Source organism: Scyliorhinus canicula, chromosome 12 (genome assembly GCF_902713615.1).
Source record: "Scyliorhinus canicula chromosome 12, sScyCan1.1, whole genome shotgun sequence".
NCBI classification, from domain to species: domain Eukaryota; kingdom Metazoa; phylum Chordata; class Chondrichthyes; order Carcharhiniformes; family Scyliorhinidae; genus Scyliorhinus; species Scyliorhinus canicula.
This window is the reverse complement of record NC_052157.1, coordinates 15,656,343-15,678,948: the sequence shown is the minus strand read 5'-3', so window position 1 is coordinate 15,678,948 and position 22,606 is coordinate 15,656,343. Positions and strand designations below refer to the sequence as shown.

The window sequence follows — 22,606 nt, the reverse complement described above, 5'->3', positions numbered from 1 at the left end:
TAGATAATTTATGAAAGGTAGTCTGTTTGATCCTGGCTAAACAGTCATGGCACATCTTGTGAGAGGAGACAGAAGAAATGGCTTATGCTTTGGGTACAGATGATATAATTAAGGGGAGGAGCCAGGTTTGTCTGAACAAGTGAGTTCTTCCTACAATTTTAATTTGGCCAGAGGTGTTTCAATTTTAGTCCTTCCAAAGATCCTGCACAGAGAAAGAAAGTAAATAAAAACCTGGTTGTTAAATTTATTCATGAGTGGTATTTGAACTAAATTGTTTTGCTTAATTGGAATAGAGTGGCAGGTTTATGAATTAACTTAAAATTTCTCCTTTTTCTTCAGAACTGTTGTAATTGTAAAGCTATTTCTTTGTTGCTAATGTGGTTAATTCTGTGTTTAAATTAAACATAAGAAAATACCTGTTGGTCAGTGTTATCACTCCTGTGGCCCAGTAACCTTTTCTCACAGTTTTACGAATTGCAAATAGTTGGGTTCTCATCCAGGATCCTAACAGATCTTGGGTCACTCAACGGCAATTGCCCCACCCGGCATATAGGCCAGGAAGGTTTCATATTTGATTTCCAACTTGTGCTGAGATAACCAACGTTTTGATGGAAAACAGAGTTGAAGGGGGTGGCAGGAGGTCAGTCATAGTTACTGCTCTCAATCACCATCTAGTGATCCCTGCTAGAAAGTCCACTTACGCTGATATGTAGTGGGGTTGGAATCATACTCAGCTGTGATGACCCGTCACGGTTGAATTGTTTGCCAAGATTCACCATCTGGGCTCAAGTGGAAAGGCTATTTTAGTGAGGTCATAGATCATAGATCATAGATCATAGAATTTACAGTGCAGAAGGAGGACATTCGACCCATCGAGTCTGCACCAGCTCCTGGAAAGAGCACCCTACCCAAGGTTAACACCTCCACCCTATCCCCATAACCCAGTAACCCCATCCAACACGAAGGGAAATTTTGGACACTAAGGGCAATTTATCATGTCCAATCCACCTAACTTGCACATCTTTGGACTGTGGGAGGAAACTGGAGCACCCGGAGGAAACCCACGCACACACGGGGAGGATGTGCAGACTCGCACAGACAGTGACCCAAGCCGGAATCGAACCTGGGACCCTGGAGCTGTGAAGCGATTGTGCTATCCACAATGCTACCATGCTGTCTATTAAAGCAATTGCTATCGATAGCATCAGCCTGAATATTGGTCATTTTCTCTCCGGCAGAGGAGAAAATAGGAATCAGGTGTTCTGGCATATGTTAGATCATCTCTTATATGCTGAAGTGTAAAATAATTTCTACACAACATTAATTCTACAAAATAATTCAAATAAATATTAGGGTAATTTGTGCAATTCCTGTGCTACTCGTGGGGCCTCACTGCAGTTTATGGAGTCAGTGAGACCTGGGAATACTGACTGTATTATCTTGTTAAATATAAGACCTCACACCCCATGGTCCCAAAATGGTATCCCACCCACATTGGTGGGCAAAAAGTAGAATTGGTCCAGACCTTACTGTTTGATCGGCTAACCATCCAGCATCACACTGATCAAATCCATCATCATAAGCTGCCTGCAGTTGCCCTGGGGTTGCGATGGTGGCAGTGTTGTCAATACAAGCCTGCTGGGCTTTGTAGAAGTTGAGGGTGTACCTGCTGGAAATCGCACGGTAATGGAAGACAATACCTGGAATCAGAAAAGAAAATGCAGGTAACAAATGCCCTCTAGTGTTAACTTCCAGTATTGATAGTGGGCTGTAAATTGCTCGTTGGAACATTGCCCAGAGCCCAGTCTGTTGCGTTTCGATTGAGCAGACCCTGCGAGTGAAATGAAAGTCGAGGTGGCTCATTGTAATCAGGGGTAGCTGTAGATGACACAAGACTTTGCCATTACATTCTCCTCTTTGCCACTGTTTCTACTGATCAAATGCTGTCAACTCTTTATTTTGGCCAGCTTGTGTAAGGGCTGGAATTTAGCCTCCCCATCTGATCTTTCACATTTTTCCTTTGTTTTGCACACCCATGTCAGGAGAGTGGACTTGAAGGAAATGTACTCCCAATGTGACGTCGACCATCGTAAAAGACTCAATAATGCTACAACAAATCTAATTGGCAGAGGAAGGACCACCTCTCTTGGGAGAGCATTTGGAGTCAATCTGGTGGGTATTGGAATAGGTCAATGTAACTCCATTGGTAAAAGGAAAGATAAATCTATTCCTGTCTACTATGTAAAAAATAACTCTCCCAAAAACAGCGAAGGGAAACAGTAATAAAATAAAGAATAATATTTACCTTTGACAACCAGCTCGATAACATCCTGGCTGTCCTCAATACCATGCATCACCTCACAGCGGTACATTCCTGAATCACTTGATTGTAGTTTATCCAACTCCAAGGTGGCGTCACTTGGGATTTCATGGTAGCTTGGAAGCATGACTCGACCTTGGTACTCGTGGCTGATCTTAACTTTTCCAGAAGTGGCAACCACGATGACGGTCTCTTTCCCTCCTTCGGCGATTTTGGTCCATTTGATTCTTGGGGCCAACAGGGTTGCTAAGGGAGTGTCCGGTGAGAGTGGTGTGGTGTTGATGAAGTAGCAGGGGATAGTCACAGAGCTTGCAAGAACAGCCTTCACTGGCGACTGCGCGGCAATCTTCACGCTCAGTGCCTTAGTGTTATCTATTATACAGGAAAAAATGGCATCTCCTTACACCAGTAATGTTACAAATTTTTCAATGACTGGCCACAGAAATATCAAGTTACTCAGGGTGTCATCATGCTGCTGATACTAAAGAAATGAACAATACAGCACAGGAACAGGCCCTTCGGCCCTCCAAGCCTGCACTGACCACGTGTCCTATCTAGAGCAACTGCCTGTATCCTTCTATAACCCGTCTATTCACGTGCCTATCCAGATAAGTCTTAAAAGGTCGCCAAAGTATCTGCCTCAACCACCTCACTTGGCAGTGCATTCCAGGCCACCACCACCCTCTGTGTAAAAAAAACTCCCCCCGCACATCTCCACTGAACCTATCCCCCCCTCACCTTGAACCTGTGCCCCTTTGTAATTTTCAATTCCGCCCTGGGAAAAAAGCCTCCAACTATACCCCTAATAATTTCATAAACTTCCATTAGCCTGAGATAATCTCCTACTTAGAATGCCATGAAGCTTGCAGATCCAAGCTACACTCCAGCCAGGGAATGTGAAAATCTGATGCACAGATGGACATTAAAGAATCAGTTAAATCTGAATGGTGGCTCAAAGCTGCTTTACTTAAAAATAATTTTTATGGGATGTGGGCTTCACTGGCTACGCCAGCATTTGTTGCCCATCCCTAATTGCTTTTGAGAAGATGGTGGTGAGTTGCCTTCTTGAACTGCTGCCGTCCATGTGATGTAGGCACACCCACTGTGCTGTTAGGAAGGAAGTTCCATGATTTTGACCCAGTGACAGCGAAGGAGTGGCGATACATTTCCAAGTCAGGATTGTGAGTGACTTGGAAGGGAACTTCCAGGTGGTGGTGTTTCCATATGACTGCTGCCCTTGTCTACTAGATGGTAGTGGTCATAGATTTGGAAGGTGTTGCCTAAGGAGGCTTGGTGAGTTTCATGTGCATTGTGTAGTTACTGTCGCTACTGTGCGTCAGTGGTAAAGGGAGTGAATTTTTGTGGAAGGGATGCCAATCAAGTGGGCTGCTTTGTCCTGGATGGTGTTGAGTTTCTTGAGTGTTGTTGGAGCTGCACTCATCCAGGCAAGTGGGGATATTCCATCCACTTCTGACCTGTGCCTTGCAGATGGTGCACAGGCTTTAGGGGGTCAGGTTGTGAATTACTCAGCAGGATTCCTAGACTCTGACCTGCCCTTGTAGCCACAATGTTTATATCTAGTCCAGTTCAGTTTCTGGCCAATGGTAACCCCAGGATGTTGATATTAGGGCATTCAGTAATGGTAATGCCATTGAATGTTAAGGGTGACCGTTTTCTTCTCACTTATTGGAGATAGTCGTTGCCTGGCACTTGTGTGGCGTGAATGTTACTTGCCACTTGTCAGCCCAAGCCAGGACATTGTCCAGATCTTGCTGCATTTGCAAGTGGACTGCTTCAGTATCTGAGGAATCTCAAATGGTGCTGAACCTAGTGCAATCATCAGCGAACATCTTCACACCTGACCTTATGTTGGAAGAAAGGTCATTGATGAAGCATCTGAAGTTGATTGGGCAGAAGTTAACACTCTGAGGAACTCCTGCAGTTATGTCCCGAGACTGAGATGACTGATCTCCAATAACCACAACCATCTTCTTTTGTGACACTAATTTCCTTGCTGACATTAACTGATCAAGGATGAAATTTGATACATCTCCAGGAGACTGATTGCTTTTGAGACCCACAATCCTCTTGCATTGACAGTCTTGTGTGATCCCACACTTGTGACCAATGAGCATCAATAAGCTATTCAAACATGTTGCCGGGGGGGGGGGGGGGGGGGGGGGGGGAGTATGTTACAAACTGAGTCAAGACAAAAATCTGACAATTGACATAGTAATATATAATCACAAACTTATCTTGAAAAATTCCTTACCAGAAATTTCGATGGAAATAGCCGCTGCGATCACTCGCAAACATACAAACACTAAAAGTAGAGTGGTCATAATTTACCTAAAATGGAAAAAGTTAAAACTAGTTAGCATAATTTCTGTAGAAGAAAACTTGTGAATGTCAAAGGAGGAGGTCTCTGATGGCCCGAGGAATTATCTAGGGTGTTTTCCGGTGTGAGAGAGCCTCAACCTGTGACTATGGGCTGTGACTATGATGCTTTCCTATCAACGTCAACACTTTGTACAATAATAGAGATTTATTTATTTTCATGATCGAGCATTTTAAGCCTTTAACAAGGAGAAAATGTGGACACTGAGCAGCAACTGGGATTTAAGAGATCATAGTTTATGTAGAGGGTGGCATGGTGGCTCAGTGGTTAGCACTGCTGCCTCACAGCACTGAGGACCCGGGTACGATCCCGGCCCTAGGTCACTGTCCGTGTGGAGTTTGCACTTTCTCCCTGTGTCTGCATAGGTCTCACCCCCACAACCCAAAGATGTGCAGGGTAGGCGGATTGGCCACGCTCATTTGCCCCTTAATTGGAAAAAAATAATTGGGTACTCTTAAATTTATTTAAAAAACTAGTTTATGTAGGATTAAGTTTAAAGGAGAATCCTGAAGGTAGAGAGAAACAATAAAGTGAAGTAGCTTTGGAAGAGAAATCAGAATTTTTCATGCTCATTGGTCAGCAGTAATCTCCATTTGTTGGAGCTATTAATAGAATTGCCAGCTCAGAATCAAGTCACCTTGCTTTGAAAATTCCAGAGTCTAGTGAAAAAATTGCTGTTGAGTTAACAAATTATTGCTGGGGTAGAATCGAGGGGCTCTTATTGATTTAATTTAAGTGTCTCTAGGATAGAAAGGGGCTTTTGCTCACTGCTATGACCCAGGTGGACAGGGCTTGCGCATAGTCTTGGGATTGAGACAGAGCTGTGACACCCTCTTTCCTCAAAATACCCTGCTGCAGTTTACCGAACAAGCATATTTGTTGTATATTTTATGTATCTCAGAGCAATGCAGGGGTGACACTAGTTTCTAAGTGTGTAACAGGTTTATTTATAGAATTTTTAATTATCTCTGCATCACAAAATGTCTGCACTCATGCATACAGCTCAGCTTCTAAATGTTCCTGTGGGGTCTGTTTTCTTTGCTCTGAGTCCACACCCAGGCTTAACCAATCAAGCACAGTGAGCATAAATCAGTTACCAGACTCACATAATCAAACACAGAACGATTGAATACTACAATGCACATGAGAAGTTACCATTGAGACAAGGGCACCTGATGGTTGTCTGTGTAATTATATCCCTCTCAGTACCTACAAGGCAGTAAGGGAAATATGGCAGCCACTTAGCAGGCCTGGTAGCATTTGTGGAGAGAAAAACAGTGTTAACGTTTCTCGTCCTTATGATCGTTAAGCACCAACGTTCTGATAATCATATTGGGAAGGGGAGGCTGTGCGATGTATCATTTTTAAAACATGTTTTTGTTGATTTCCACATTATCTGTTACTCATTTCAGTTTGTAGGTGATGCTACAGGTTGAAAAAATGCGCATAATACCAAGTGAAAGAAAAAGAACCAAGGAGAAATTTAAATTTACAAAAGAAGGTAAACCAAAGAGCAAAAAAGAAAACAGAAACAACAAAGATCACGATACATATTTGCACATACTTGTCTCCCCTCCCTCTGTCGCTGTGGTTCCCCATTTGGCCAAACTGCCTCAGTTGTACTTCCCAGTGTAGCCTGAGCATGTATTAACCAGCGTTGTGTGGCATATAATTAAAACATGAGAGCTGGTAGCAGGATTGGGCAATTCAGCCCCTCGAGCCTGCTCCACCATTCAATACGATCACGGCTGATCTCATCTCGGCCTCAACTCCACTTTCTTGCCCGTTCTACATAACCCTTCAACCCGTTACTGATTAAAAATCTGTCCATCTCCTCCTTAACTTTATTCAATGTCCCAACATCCCCTGCACTCTGGGGTAAAGAATTCCACAGATTCACGATCCTTTGTGAGAATTAATTTCTCCTCATTTCTGTTTTAAATCTGCTATCCCTTACCCTAAAACTATGATCTCTCATTCTAGATTACCCCAGAAGAGGAAACATCCGCTCAACATCAACTTTGTCAGTCTCTTTTATTATCTTGTATACCTCAATTAGATCTTCCCTTGTGGAGTGGAGGCCTAAGCTGCTCAATCTCTCTTCAAAAGACAAACTCATCATTGTAAGGGTCCTTCCTGATTCATGGGTGATTAATGGACATCTCACTTTAAGGCAAGAAGCCTGAATCTTTAATTCAAGCAGGAAGTATCATAAAGGCTGTGCTTGTGTAAACAGACTGGACGGCATCAGCGGCAGAGAGATGGGTTGGGACTTGGTTTGATTGATTTGGCTGGTGGCCAATCAATGGGCCCAGGGAGCTGCCAGGTAACAGCTGGCGATTGGATATTATTCCACTGGAATGTTTTTCAGACTCCCAAGGTCGCGGTTTTGGTTTCAGTTTTGGTTCTGGCCGCACAGTGAAGGGATCTAGCTATTATCTCCAGAAGGCTACTGTGAGGGCTGGCTCACTCGCTCTCTCTCTAGAAAGCCTGTGGGGGCTGAGCTCCTGAGACGACAGAGACCTGAAGACAAGCCATTAACTGAAAGCGAAGTTTGATGTGAAGCAAGGTTGTGAGTAATGTATTTCTAAACTGCAGAAAACCTGGGTGAATGAATCTGCAAAGAAGACCATTGCAGGCTGCAAACCAAAGACTTTAATCTGCAAACATGCTGTGAGGAAAAGTGTGCTAAAACCATTATCTGGACTCTTCCCTCCACTTATGATTTTTACCCCTTTCCACTCCTCTTGTGTTTGTCTGTCTTGTGTGTAGAGAGTGGGCGTAAGTTAAAGTGAGTATTGGGTATTATCTGATCATTAATCAGTCGCATTTGCTGTATATTTCCATGAAAGTTCTTGTTGTAAATAAACAATAATCGTGTTTTAATTTACAAACCTGGTGACTGTGATCATTGTGTGGCCAAAGGCCAAAGACTTTGGGTATTTTTATAAGAATCATTAATTAATTCACTTGTGTTGTGACTCCGGGGCACGTAGGGCTGGAATTGACTGTGCACTAGCCCAGGGTGATGTAACATCACCTCTGCAATCCATCAAGTGAACATCCTCTGAACTGCCCCCAATGCAACTACATCCCTCCACAAAACTGTACACAGCACCCCAGGTGTGGTCTCACCAATGCAGCAATACTTCCCTATTTTTATGCTCTATTCCTTTAGCCATAAATGCTAAGATTCCATTTGCCTTCCTTACCACTTGCTGTATCTGCATGCTGGTTTTCTGCGATTCATGTACAAAGACGCCCAAATCCATCTGCTCTGAAGCACTCTGTTGTTTCTCTCCATCTTTCAATTTTTCTGTCCAAAATGGATAATCTCACACTTATCCATGTTACACTCCATCTGCCAAGTCTTGATCCACTCCCCTAACCTATCCACATCCATTTCTAAATTTCTTATTTCCTCATTGCAACTTACTATCCTCCCTATTTTAGTGCCATCTACACATTTGAATATAGTACCTTCTGTCCCTGCATCCAAGTCATTAATATCGATTATAAATATTTGAGGACCAAACCCTGTGGCACCCCACTAGTTACATCTTGCCAACCAGAAGAAGACCCATTCATCCTGACTCTCTGCCTTCTGTCTGTTGCCAGTCTTCAATCCAAGCTAATAAATTACCCCTAACCCCACGTGATCATAATTGTGGATTAAACGTTTATGCAGCACCTTATCAAATGCCTTCCAGAAGTCCAGATATACTGCATCTATAGGATCCCCGTTATCCACTTGGCTTGTTACATCTTCAAAGAATCTAGCAAAGTAGGCAAAAATAATTTACCCTCCATAAAACCATGCTGACTCTGATGGATTACGTTTTGACTTTCCTAGTGTCCTGTTTTATTACTTCCTGAATTATGGATTCTAACAATTTCCCAGTGACAGATGTTAAACTAACAGGTCTATAGTTTCCTACTTTCTGCCTTCTTCCCTTTTGGAATAAGCTTGTTGCAATAACATTTTCCAAATGCGTTGGAACCTTTCCCACATCACGGGTATTTGGAATATTATGACAAATGGATCCACTAGCTCCATTTCCTATAAGACCATTGGATGCAAGCCATCCCGTACCAGCCTCCCCAAACAGGCGCCGGAATGTGGCGACTAGGGGCTTTTCACAGTAACTTCATTTGAAGCCTACTTGTGACAATAAGCAATTTCCTTTCCATGACTTCAGGCTCTGGAGACGTGTCAGGTTTCAATCCCAATAGTTTTTTCAGTATTTTTTTCTTTATTGATGATGATTTGTTCTAAATTCCTCCCTTTCTATTACCTCTGCACTACCTGTTATTACTGGGATGGCAATCATATCTTGCACTATGAAAACTGCGGCAAAATATTGATTTAGTATTTCTATGTTTCCTCCCTGTATTAACTCTCTTGTCTCAACCTCCAAGGGACCAACATTCACTTTAGCTATTCTCTTCCCTTTCATGTACTTATAGAAGCTTTCGTTATCCTTTTTTATATTTGGCACTCATTTTATTTCATAATTTTCCTTTGCTCTTTTAATTAATTTTTGACTTGATCTTTAAACTTTTCCCAATCTTCCATCCTGCCCCTGGCCTTTGCATTATGCTATGCCTTAGCTTTTATCTTTATGTTATCTTCAACTTTCTTGCTTAACAATGGATCTTCCACCCCCGCCCCCCCTCCCCCACCACACACACACTTACATTCTTTCCTCCTCTCTGAAATACATATTAGTTGGGAGGAATGGAATATCTCCTTAAACAACTGCCACTGCTCTTCAACTGTCCTACCTTTTCGTTTTCCTGCCCAGACCAGATCTGTCCTCATGCCTGTGCAATTCATAGAATCCCGACAGTGCTGGACACCATTCAGACCATTGAATCGGCACCGACCCTCTGAAAGAGCACTCTGTCTCGGCTCACTCCTCCACGCCATCTCTCCCTCAATCCCGCAACCCTGTAACCTAACCTACACATCTTTGGATGTTAAGGGGCAATTTAGCATGGCCAATGCACCTAACCTGCACATCTTTGGACTGTGGGAGAAAACTGGAGCACTTGAAGGAAACCCACGCAGAAACGACAGGAATGTGAAGACTCGATACAAACTGTCACCCAAGGTCGGATTTGAACCCAGGTCTCTGGCACGGTGAGGCAGCAGTGCTAACCACCATGCCGCCTTTGTTTAACTCCAGAATGCTGGTGTGGGACTCCAGTTTCTCACCCTGAAATTGGATTTGAAATTCGATCATGCTATGATCACTCTTCCCTGGAGGACCCTTAACTATTAGGTCATTGATGAATCCCTACTGATTACACAGCCAAAATGCAGAATATAACCTGATATTAATCTCATACCCACTAAATGTGTGAGTTTAGGACATTTGTAAAATAGATGGGAGCCAAGCTCTTTCCAAAGGACTGGCTAAAAACAAAGCAAGGGGAGAAAAGCAGGTCAAAACTCAAGGCTGGAATTCTTGGGCCATTAATGGCGGCAGAATCCTCCATTGCCGCTGATGGCACACCCCCTCCGTGGTTTTCCCAGTGGTGTGGGGTGGATTCAATGGAAAATCTATTGACAGCAGTGTGACCAGACGATCCCACCGGGAGCCAACGATGCGCCACCTCCCAACTCTAGGAAAAACCCCATGTGGAGGCGAGAGAATCTCGCCCTGAAGGTCAAGGGCTGGATTCTCTGCAACCTAACGCTGGAATCGCGTCCGGAGCCGGGACAGAGAATCCAGTTTCATGCATGGAATCGGGACTGCCGACGATACCTCTATTCTCCAGCCCCAGAAAAGCAGTGTACTCGGGGAGTACGCCGCGCCGCGTATCAACAAACTGCAGCCATTGCTTGAGGCCTGCCCCGCTATTCTCCGCCCCAACCAGCCGAAGTCCCGATGGTGTATTTCTTTTATTTATTTATATTTTACATTTATAGTACCCAATTATTATTTTTTTTGTTCTAATTAAGGGGCAATTTAGCATGACCAATCTACCTAACCTGCACATCTTTCGGGTTGTGGGGTGAAACCCACGCAGACACGGGGGAGAATGTGCAAACTCCACACGGTCAGTGACCCTGGGCCGGGATTCGAACCCGGGTCCTCAGCGCCGCAGTCTCCAGTGCTATCCACAACACCATTGTGCTGCCATCATCGGTGTATTTCTAATATGGTCCCAGCCATTCGGGAATCTCGTGAGGTGGCTGCGGACAATGATTGGGGATGGGCTGATCAGAGAGCAGGGCGGGCCTCGTACAGAACTGGGCCTTTATTGTGCGGGCTGTCCAGGCCGGGTGGGCGGCCGATTGGGGGCACTATTTCCGCGGTCCAGGTCTGCGGTCTGAGTTCGCCATGGAGGACGGCGCAGCCGCTGGAGGCAGCCGCCATGCCCCATGCGTGGCCTCTGACCCGGACGTGCAGGGGGCCGTATCTGCAGCTGGAGCTGCGAGCTTCAAGACGAGTCCTTGCTAGCCCCTGCAGGGCTGTGAATCTGTGGTCTTTTGACGCCAGTTTTTCGGGCGTAAAAGACCACAGTTTTTAGGATGGCGTGGGGACATAGTCCCTGAAACAAAGAATCCATTCCCAAGTCTGCTTAATACTTACACAAAGAGCAACTGCTTGTGGCTAACTGCAGAGGAGTGAAATGTGCTGGCTAATATGTAAAATGAATAGGAAGTAAAGAGATAAATAGATCAGGCTCTAAAATTAAAATATGAAGTAGAATCTGAGAAACCAAACCACACGCTCGCAACTGGACAGCCTCCATTTTTGCCTTTTTCGGCAATGTGTAGCACTTCACACGGGAACTAGGTGCACAGCCAATTTTTTATATTGCAGGTTCGCGTGGACATGGAAGTGAAGAATGTCACCCTTCTCTACACACTGTGGGCAAACAGAGCTGATTCACCTAATCAAACAGGGGTTGCTTTCACAAGTCTGCAGCCTCTTAAGCTGCCTCTACCATTCAAAAGAATGTAGTTCACCTACCCTCGGTCGGAATTTGGTTCGAGACTGAACCTCCACCCACTGCCAGCTCGCACCTGAGATTTTGAGGACATATCTGGAGGGATGCAGCCCAGTTGAATTGGTCATGGGTCTCAGGAATAACAAGGCTCCTTTCTTCCCCTTTCTATGATCCAAATTGTTCCAAAAGAGAGACATTTCCCCTGCTGTGAAAGGCGTTATTGAAATTCTTCTGGAAATTGTTAGACTTTGCTTTGTAGTTTGTAGGGAGCCAGACATACCTGGGGGAACAAACATCCTCACAGATCCTGAAAGAGTTCCCTGTGAAATACTTACCCTATTTATCCCAGGATATATTCTCGCTCCGGCTGTTTTCTCTGGAAAATTACTAATCTTTAAAACGATCCTTGCACCATTCAGTGATTCAGTGTTGATGGTGTAACCCTGCATCCTACTGTGGAAGTGGAGTCCAGAGGTACTTGAGCCAACCAACGATGGAATTGAACCCCCATTTTTTACTTGTGACAACCTTTTGGCAAACCTTAACAAGGAATTTTGCCCACCGTGAATTCTGAGCACAACCATTGATTTTGCCTGTAACCTAAAGGGCAGGATTCTCTGATCCTGAGGCTAAGTGTTGACGCCGTCGGGAATGCCGTCGCGTTTCCCGACGGCGTCAACATGGCTTCAGGATGAGCAATTCTGGCCCCTACAGGGGGCCAGCACGGCACTGGAGTGGCCCACGCCGCTCCAGTTGCTGATCCCGCCGTCAACTGGGCGCCACGGGGTCCGCGCATGCGCAGTGATACCGGCACTAACACGCGCAGTGGCTCCCTTCTCCACGCCACCCCAATGCAACATGGCGTAGGGCTACAGGGGCCAGCGCGGATGAAAGGAGGCCCCCAGCCCGAGAGGCGATCGGTGGGCCCCGATTGCGGGCCAGGACACAACGGAGGCCCCCACCCCCGGGTCGGACCGCCCCTAACCCCCACAGGCCGTCCCCGGCCTCTTCCACGCCAAGGCCCCGCCGGCTAAGAGCAGATTAGAAGGCCCCCGGCTGGACTTGGGTTTTTTGTTACGGCCTCTCGGCCCAACTTAAAGGCTTTCGATCTGAATTCACGAATCATTCAGGATAAAATCAATGCATTAACAGTGCAAATAGAGACAAAGGGGTGTGATTTGGTGGGGATTACTGAGACATGGTTACATGGAGTACGGGTCTGGGACTTGAATATCCAAAGGTGCTCAGTATTTCAGGAGGATGGACAGTGCTGTCGTGAGAAATTATATAGGTGCTATATAATGGGTGATTTTAATCTGCATATAGAATGGATTAATAAAATTGACAAAGGTAGCCTCAAGGGAGATTTTGGAGATTGTTTCTTGGAGCAATAAGTAATGGAACCAATTAAGAAGCAGGCTATTCTGGATTTTGCCTCAATTTTAAAATCCTTGGGCAGCACGGCGGTGCAGTGGTTAGCACTGTTATCTGCCAGAGCCGAGGACGCCAGTTCAATCCCTGCCCGATTGTCTGCATGGGTCTCACCCCCACAACCCCAGAAGATGTGCAGGGTAGGTGGATTGGCCACACTAAATTGTCCCTTAATTGGAAAAAAACAATTGGGTACTCTAAATTCAGAAAAAAACGAAAAAGAAAAATTGAGATAAATATTTTTAAATCCTCAGCCTCGTTTTCAGAATCACCTTTCGCTTTGCACCTCCCATAAGACCATAAGACATAGGTGCAGAATTAGGCCACTCGGCCCATCGAGTCTGCTCCGTTATTCAATCATGACTGATATTTTTCACATCCCCATTCTCCTGCCTTCTCCCCATAACCCCTGATCCCCTTATTGACCAAAAACCTATCCATCGCTGTCTTAAAGACACAACGTGATTTGGCCTCCACAGCCTTCTGCGGCAAAGAGTTCCACAGATTCACCACCCTCTGGCTGAAGAAATTCCTCCTAATCTGTGTAATCTCCTCCAAGCCGGTGAGAATCTGTGTGTTCCATTTATGTTTGTGGCTCCACTGTTGGCGGTTAGCTGTCAGGCCCAAACCCTGAAATTCACTATCAAAATCTCTCTCTTGTGGTCATCTATCCTAATATGTCCTTATGTGGCTTGGTGTACAATGTTGTTGCATAACGTTCCTGGAAAGTACCCTTGGATATTGTGCTCTGTTAAAGGTTCCAGATAAATGCAATTTGTTGCCTTGCTTACTGTGATGTCCGTGCCCAGCGAAAGATGAAAATAATGACTTGTTGTCACATGTTGTCACAGTTACAAAGAACAAAGAACAAAGAAAAGTACAGCACAGGAACAGGCCCTCTAAGGCTCTCTAAGCCCGTGCCGATCTAAACTAAAATCTTTTACACTTCCTGGGTCCGTATCCCTCTATTCCCATCCTATTCATGTATTTGTCCAAATGCCCCTTAAATGTCACTATCGTCCCTGCTTTCACCACCTCCTCCGGCAGCGAGTTCCAGGCACCCACTACCCTCTGTGTAAAAAACACTTGCCTCGCACATCTCCTCTAAACCTTGCCCCTCGCACCTTAAACCTATGCCCCCTAGTAATTGACCCCTCTACCCTGGGGAAAAGCCTCTGACTATCCACTCTGTCTATGCCCCTCATAAATATCATGAGATAGCAAACTTTGAAATATCACTCAAATATCGCCCTTTGGATTTTATTCCTGGTGATAAATTGTTTTCAGTTTGCAGGGGCTGGTTTAGCTCACTGAGCTAAATTGCTGGCTTTTAAAGCAGACCAGCAGCACGGTTCGATTCCCGTACCAGCCTCCCCGGACAGGCGCCGGAAGGTGGCGACTAGGGGCTTTCACAGTAACTTCATTGAAGCCTACTTGTGACAATAAGCGATTTTCATTTTTCATTGCTGCAAATTGACAATGCTTGACTGAATCACTACCCCGTAATTAGGGATCAAAGAATGTCAGTAAGTACCAATTCTGGCTTCTGAATGAATTAGGCACATATTCACTACCCCGTAATTAGGGATCAAAGAATGTCAGTAAGTACCAATTCTGGCTTCTGGATGAATTAGGCACATATTCAGAGTCAATCGCCCTGACTGGCTACAAACCAGTGTAAACCTTGCCAATGCAACAATATGCTCAAAAAACACTCCAAAAAATTGGAATTCCTTGTTCTGATACCTTGTAAAGTAACTGAAATGTGCTGGTCTCTGGGCTTGCTATTTATGTTGGCCATCGCTTCAGTTTACTTCAAGAGTTGGAGCTGCATTGGACACAGAGTTACCATTGGTACTTTCTGCGTGACGTCACCACTTGGTGTGGTACTAGATGACATAGAAGCTCCATGATTCAAATTCCTGTTTGTACTGAGTTAGCTGGACTCAGTTGCCACGAAGGAAGTTGTGTTATTTTTCAGTGATTCGATGATCACCAGCCAAGGTGGCCATTGGGGCGTTGGAAACACCATGGCCCCACCATCCAAGCGAGTGGAGCAGCTCAACCAACATTCTCAAGGCTATCATTGTCGTGCGATTCCTGTCTACGTTGCCACTTGTGTGGGTGCTAATATGGGGGTGGGGGGGGGGGGGGTGCTTTGGGTTCAGTGATGACTTGCCAATACTTGCTGATGAGGCTCAACAGACTTTTCAATCCTGTGAGAGTTACTGCTTTGCCCAAACCAGTATGCACTCACCACTTGTTCATGCTCCAGCCAGGAGCAAGATCCTAGCAGTAGTCATACCTTTGGCTCACAAGGCTCTGGGTTCAAATCCCAGCCCGGGGCTTGAACACAAATATCAAAGCTTTGCTTCAACGGAATAAAGTAGTCACCATAATCCCAGATGACCATAGCCTGCTTTCCCCTTTGAGGTGGAAGAGCTGACTGGTGGTGATTTAACCTGAGGAACACTGCACCGGAGGTGAAGGGCAGGTTTGAGAAGGTGGAGCCTTCATGAATAACCTCAGCCGGTACGGGACTTGAACCCACGCTGTTGGCCTCGCTCTCCATCACAAATGAAGTGTTGCACTATGGGAGCTCTTTCAAATGAGACAATAAAACGGGGCTCCAACCTGCCTACTCTGCTGGATGTAAAAGATCCCATGACACTATTTTGAAGAGCAGGAGAATGATCCAATATTGATCCCTTGATCGGAAAAAGCTCTGGGTAAAATGCAAATCTTTCTTTTTCCCTAACCGAGGAGCATCAGGGCCAAGTGTAGCATTCGCACTGATAGAATCATAGAATCCCTGCAGTGCAGAAGGAGGCCATTCGGCCCAACGAGTCTGCACCGACCCTTGGAAAGAGCATCCTACCTAGGCCCACACCCTCGCCCTATCCCTGTAACCCAGCAACCCCTCCTAACCTTTTGGTCACTAAGGGACAATTCAGCATGGCCAATCCAGCTAACCTCCAAAAAATTTGACTGTGGGAGGAAACCGGAGCACCCAGAGGAAAACCATGCAGACACGGGGAGAAAGTGCAAACTCCACACAGGCAGTCACCCGAGGCTGAAATTGAACCTGGGACCCTGGCACTCTGGGACAGCAGTGATAACCACTGTGCCACCGTGCCACCCCACCTCCCGTCACTTTGACCGAAAGCACGCAGCACGACGCTGAATCAGAATCGACTCTGAGACTATCCTGTTCAATCCAATTCCAGTTCCGCACTGAAAAGAGAAGACTTGCATTTACTGCACCTTTTGAGGGCAAAGCTCTTTACATTCCATGAAGTAGTTTCAAAGTACTATTCTAATTTTGGAATTTTTACAACCAATTTGCACACAGCAAGCTCTCACAAACAGGACTAAGGTAATGAGCAGATAATAAGCTTTGGTGATGCCAGTTGCAAGGTAAATATTTGAAACAGCTTCATGGAGAAGTTCCCCGTTCTTCATTGAAATAAATGGCAGGGGATTGTCTTTTTGCCAAAATATACTTTATTCACAAAATATCTCAAAGAGACGCCACAAAACATTTCAAATTGTTAGAACAAGAGAGGCAATGATATTCACACTTTCTCCAAAGATTAAGATTCGCTCTGAGGTGCTTCACTTCAGTAATGAGAACATTGCAAACATTTCAATATTTTTGTTACAGAAAGTACAATTCTGCTTAAACTATATAATCAACCATGTGGTACTCTGAGGTGCTCCAATACGGTTACATACAGTTAGGATTAGCACACAGTCCCAAGGGTTTTACAGGGTTACCAGCCCCTCAGTGTACATTGGCTGAAAGGCCTTACACCGCGGCCTTTCCCCATTGCGCCTTGGTGGCTCCTGCCCCAACCTTGAATCCTCCCTCAGCACATAGTCCTGGATCATGGAATGTCGACAACACTCAATCGAGGACAATTCTTTGCACTCGAAGAACAACAGGTTTCGGGCAGGCCAAAGAGATTCTTTCAAAAAGTTGATGATCCTCCATCAACAGCTATGTTCATCTCGGTGTGCGTGCCTGGGAACAGCCCATGGAGCACGGAGTTGCTCGGGATGAACCTGAACAAATACCACTCCCTCCAGATTGCCATTGCAAGGGCATATGCCAGAAGGAGGTGGGCGACCATCTCACCCCCCCCGCCCCCCGCCCCCCACAGCCACATTGTGGGCAGTGTGCAGTGGCGCAGCGATTTTGGACATGTATGAAGGATCTGACGGGGAGGGCCCTTCTCACCACCAGCCAACTTAGCTTTTGGTGCTTGTTTGAAAGTTCTGTCAAATGACTGCGGCAGTCTGCTCAGGGAACCATGCAACATGATCTACCATCTGGTACTCTGACCAATTTTTATAGTCACACCATTGAAAGCATCCTATCGGGCTGCATCACAGCCTGGCATGACAACCGCTCGGCCCAAGACAGCAAGAAACTTCAGAGAGTCGTGAACACAGCCCAGTCCATCACACAAACCCGCCTCCCATCCGTTAACTGTCTAAGCCTCCCGCTGCCTGGGGAAAGCGGGGAGCATAATCAAAGACCCCGCCCACCCGGCTTACTCACTCTTCCAACTTCTTCCATCGGGCAGGAAATACAAAAGTCTGGGAACACGCACGAACAGACTCAGAAACAGCTTCTTCCCCGCTGTTAGCAGACTCCTAAATGACCTTCCTATGGACTGACCTGATTAACACTACACCCCTGTATGCTTCACCCGATGCCCGTGTTTATTGAGTACCTTGTGTTGCCCTATTATGTATTTTCTTTTCTTTTATTTTCTTTCCATGTACTTAATGATCTGTGGAGCTGCTCGCAGAAAAATACTTTTCACTGTACCACGGTACACGTGACAATAAAAAAATCCAATCTTATTCAATCTATCTCCTTTTCCCTCAGGGCTCAGAGGACTTTATGAGGACCACTGCTTGATGGGCTAGTGATCAAAGGTGTTTTTCTGAACACAATTTTTCCAAGAGGGACAAGTGATATGGCATGGTCCAACTACTTAAGAGCATTCACAGAATCATAGAAACCCTACAGTGCAGAAGGAAGTCATTTGGCCCATCGAGACTGCACCGACTCTTCGAAAGACCACCCGACCCAAGGCCAATCTCCTGCCCTATTCCTGCACTCCACCTCAAGGAGCAATTCTTAGCATGGCCAATCCACCTAACTTGCACATATTTGGACTGAAAGAAGCTCACTGATTTGTGCTGTGGGGGCAGGGAGTGGTTCGCTATTCCCACCACTATCTCATGGGGTTGAAAGCCCAGTGGCCATATTTAAAGTGCATGTGGACAGCCTGCATGATCTCTTCCACCTTTGTCCACCCACTGCTCCAACGTTCCCCATTAACCCTTCCTCACTCTCTTGGTCATCCTCCACACAACCTGCACTTCCACCATCCGGTCTCGAGCAAAGTCTGGCATTGACAGACACTCCACAAAGAATGTCACACAGCAGCAACTCACCATTAATCAGGAAAGACACCTACTGATTTGCCGGTGCATGCCATTCACATACGGTTGTGAATGTTAAAGTTCTAAATTCTTGCTGGCGGAGAACTTAACTTGGAGGGTTTTTTTAAAACTCTGGAGAGCTGGCCCTTTAATAAGAAAATATGACATGCAAATGCATGCAACAGGGCTTCCCGGGAATCTCACCTGCCTTTAACCCTCCTTTTAGTCCCAAGAATTTAATTGCAAAAGTTCATTCCACCATCGGGAAATTGATTTTTGGCCTCTCGCCAAACTAAGTTCCTTTGCCCTCCAAAAGGGGCGGCATGGTAGCACAGTAGTTAGCACTGTGGCTTCACAGTGCCAGGGTCCCAGGTTCAATTCCTGGCTTGGGTCACTGTCTGTGCGGAGTCTGTCTGCTCCCCGTGTGTGCGTGGGATTCCTCCGGGTGCTCCGGTTTCCACCCACAGTCCAAAGATGTGCAGGTACGGTGGATTGGTCACGCTAAATTGCCCCGTAGACCAAACGTTGGGTGGGGTTGCCGGGTTACGGGGATAGGATGGCGGCGTGGGCTGAGGTAGGGCGCTCTCTCAGGGGCCGATGTACACTCGATGGGCCGAATGGCCTCCTTCTGCACTGTACATTCTACGATAACTATCGGCGGGACCGTCAGATTCCCTCTTCGGAGACATGAGGGCTACCAAATAAGCCACGGGCTGACACCATTTCAGTGGGAAGTGGATCGCCCAACTGAGCCATTGGCAGTCGAGGGTTAAAAGAAAAATATTCACACTTGGGTTCCTTCACCCTATGGCTGCAGGCTCGAGGCCCACAAGGCAGAGACTCCCATAGTCCCACAGATTAGGTTCATTACAGTCTCCATAGGTCGCTAAAAACAGTGCAGCACTATGACTGTTGAGTGGAACAAAGTACCTAAAGTGAACTTGCACCTCCCTTTAGAATCTTGCATCCACATAAGAAGTCCTTATATACGGAGCCTCAGCAGCACAACCATGGCAGTCCCGATTGTAAAATAAATATTTGATGGAGCTACTGTCAGCACAGTTTCCGTTCCTTGGTGCCCTGAAGTACAGACACGGGGCAGCGAGGCAGCAGAGGAGTCTCAGGTTGGTGGAGTGAATGCTTGGCATGGCGGGAATCGAAATAAATACTTCTGTGTACTGTGTGTTTTTCCAGCTGTTTTAGGTGAAAAATTCAACTGATTCCTTATTCAGTTTTGGCCTAATTTTAAATACTGGTCCTTTATGCAATTTGTTTATTGTTCAAAGCTCCTGCCAGAAGCATAAAGTAAGAGTTTAATGGTAAATGGATGTCATTTAACAGGGAATAAGGAAACAGTACCATTCATTCAACCTTGTAAAATCTAATAGTGACTCACTGATGCCTCACCTTCCGAAATCAGCGCCTGTAAAGTTGCCTTTATCCTTTTGGCCAATTTTCTCCCCACCTCATCAGAATGTGGTGAGGCATGGTGAGTGCCCATGGGCTATTTATCCATGCAGGTCTGTCTCCAGTACCCTGTCCTCGTCCACGCTCCCCATCCAGCAGGTGTCTCTGAGTGGTCGTCATGGGCAGGATTGTTGGCAGAATTCGATCCTCCCCACCCCCGCCCCCTCTGGCTCCCCGCCCGACCCAAAGGCCACTCAGGCACGTTCGAGAACCCCCAACGCTGTTGTGGGCTAACACAGAAATAGAATCTGGGGCTTTTTGCTTTGTAGAGCTCGGGGATATGTCGGGCGATGTTTTTCAGATGAGTGGTGCTTTCTTTCCAATCTGGTGAATGGCAATTCCTGGAATTCCTTCAAGCGAGAGTTGGATCTGTTTCAGGATGGGTCAGAAAAGTGAATTGAATCCTTGGCCAGACTGATCTCCTGCACTAGTTTTGATCAGCTGGAGGTATCAGAGAGGATTTTCCCAGACTTCCTTTTCCTCTCCAAATCTGCCTGGGTTTTTACCTCTCCCAGAGGATCAGATGTGTTCAGGTGGGGTGGCCAGTATGAGGGTATTGCAATTGGGTGACTGGCAGGATGGACTGAAAGGTCATTACCTTTTATCATGCCCCGAATGTTCAGAAACGGGAAATGTACAACAGTTGTTAAACGCTTCCTGAAATATTACACAACTTTTACAATCAATCTAATAGAATCAGTGGGCACGATTCAATGAAATAATTCAAAATAAGGGGAAATAGATTTAGGACTGAGTTTAGGAGGAACTTCTTCACCCAAAGGGTTGTGAATCTATGGAATTCCTTGCCCAGTGAAGCAGTTGAGGCTCCTTCATTAAATGTTTTTAAGGTAAGGATAGATAGTTTTTTGAAGAATAAAGGGATTTAGGGTTATGGTGTTCGGGCCGGAAAGTGGAGCCGAGTCCCCAAAAGATCAGCCATGATCTCATTGAATGGCGGAGCAGGCTCGAGGGGCCAGATGGCTTACTCCTGCTCCTAGTTCTTATGTTCTTAAAAGGGAACAGAGTCCCACAGCGAGCTTGTTTAGCCACGTGTTTGCCAGCACTCGCAGTGCTGAGAGACACATGGTTATAAAACTCCACCCCTGTTAGATAAGGGGCCAAAGCGGGGAACACACGACTGAGACCACACATAGCCGCGTTTTGTGCGCTGAGGGGCTCTGCTCGCCAGAGCTCCTCAGTGCAGCGATCTCTGAGGCCTCCATTGTGACCCCTGACCCCATCCCCCAAGTTCCAATGGGAGGGTCACTGGCTCCCCCAACACCCACACAGGGCACCTCCAGCCCAATCACCAGCACACAGAAAAATGCCAGTTTGGCACCTGGCAGTGCCACCTGGGCACCTTGACAGTGTGCCAAGGTGGCACCAGAAATGCCAGGATACCACCCTGCCCAAAGGAGATGCACCTGGGGGCTACTGATCCCCTGGGAGACCCCAAGTTCCATTCCGTCTGGTCCCCATTTGTGGAGACCATTGCTGAACAGCCCTCACCAGAGGTCTCTGAGATGAAGGAGATTGATCCCGCACCTTGGGTAACTCAGGAATCTGCACATTAAAGTGAGACCAGCTGCCTTGGTCAAATATGCAGATTTGCTAAAAAGTGTTCTGCCCACAATGGGTGGGATTTACATCGTAATGTCTTGTGAGATCACGTTAGATCTCACAAGGCGTTGTGAGTTGGGAAGATCGCGGGAGCGGGATCTCCCGACTTTTATTGCCACACTGTGCTGCTTTTCGGGTGAAGCGTAACCGTTGAATCGTGCCTGTTATTTCCTCCAAGCAAAATTTTAAATTCATTTGATGTTAAGTGCATTTTTTTCTTCAGTTAATGAGATAGTGTTCTAATTTTGCAAGAACCCAACTTAAAGTTTTGAACGCACAAACATCCTCTTGCATCAATTGGATGACAGAAATTAATTAGCTCTTCTGGGTTGCTTAACTGTTTACATTAAAGAAAAATGTATCTCACTCATTTTTCTATCTGTTTGCCAATACAGTAAATAAGTCCCAATGAAAATGATCAGGTAATAAACAGCCTTTGTTCTCTTCCCCCCCCCCCCCCCAAAAAAAATATCTGCCCTCATCAAACAGAATTATTCCTCATTGGGCGAAACCCCCAATTTTTCAGGATGACTCACATCCCATGAAATAGTTTTTTCTAAAATTGAAGCATCGTAACTACTTGATTGATAAAGTTTTTCGGTAATGGATAGGGCTCAGATTCAAGAAACAGAAGGAGACACACCTTGGATTTAGGAAGACAAGAACGGGAGTAACACCTTGAGCCCTTAAGGCACATCCCACCTTTCAATTAGATCATGGACAGTCTGTAACTCAACCTCATTTGTCAGCCTTTATCCTAGATCAGGGGTGAGCAAACTTTTCCGTGCAAGGGCCACATTCAGAAATTCACAATTTTAAGGGGCCGCATAGTATATTAAGTAAAATAATTACTTCACCCGGTTATGATTCTGGGCGCCTCATATAGAACATAGAACAGTACAGCACAGAACAGGCCCTTCGGCCCTCGACGTTGTGCCGAGCAATGA

The 22,606-nt window shown here is 45.9% G+C and overlaps 1 protein-coding gene across 3 annotated transcripts in view; it reads right to left on the bottom strand.

The window, feature by feature from the left end:
• Positions 1-22,606, bottom strand: part of LOC119974518 (aggrecan core protein-like) — a 118,603-nt gene that overhangs the window by 61,085 nt on the left and 34,912 nt on the right. For all 3 annotated transcript variants that reach the window (XM_038813460.1, XM_038813458.1, XM_038813459.1), the window contains exons 2-4: positions 4,593-4,669; positions 2,306-2,692; positions 1,526-1,700 (exon numbers count right to left, since the gene is read on the bottom strand). In XM_038813460.1, the coding sequence (XP_038669388.1) occupies positions 1,526-1,700; positions 2,306-2,692; positions 4,593-4,662 (632 nt within the window). In that variant the 5' untranslated portion in view covers positions 4,663-4,669. The remainder of the gene's footprint in view (positions 1-1,525; positions 1,701-2,305; positions 2,693-4,592; positions 4,670-22,606) is intronic.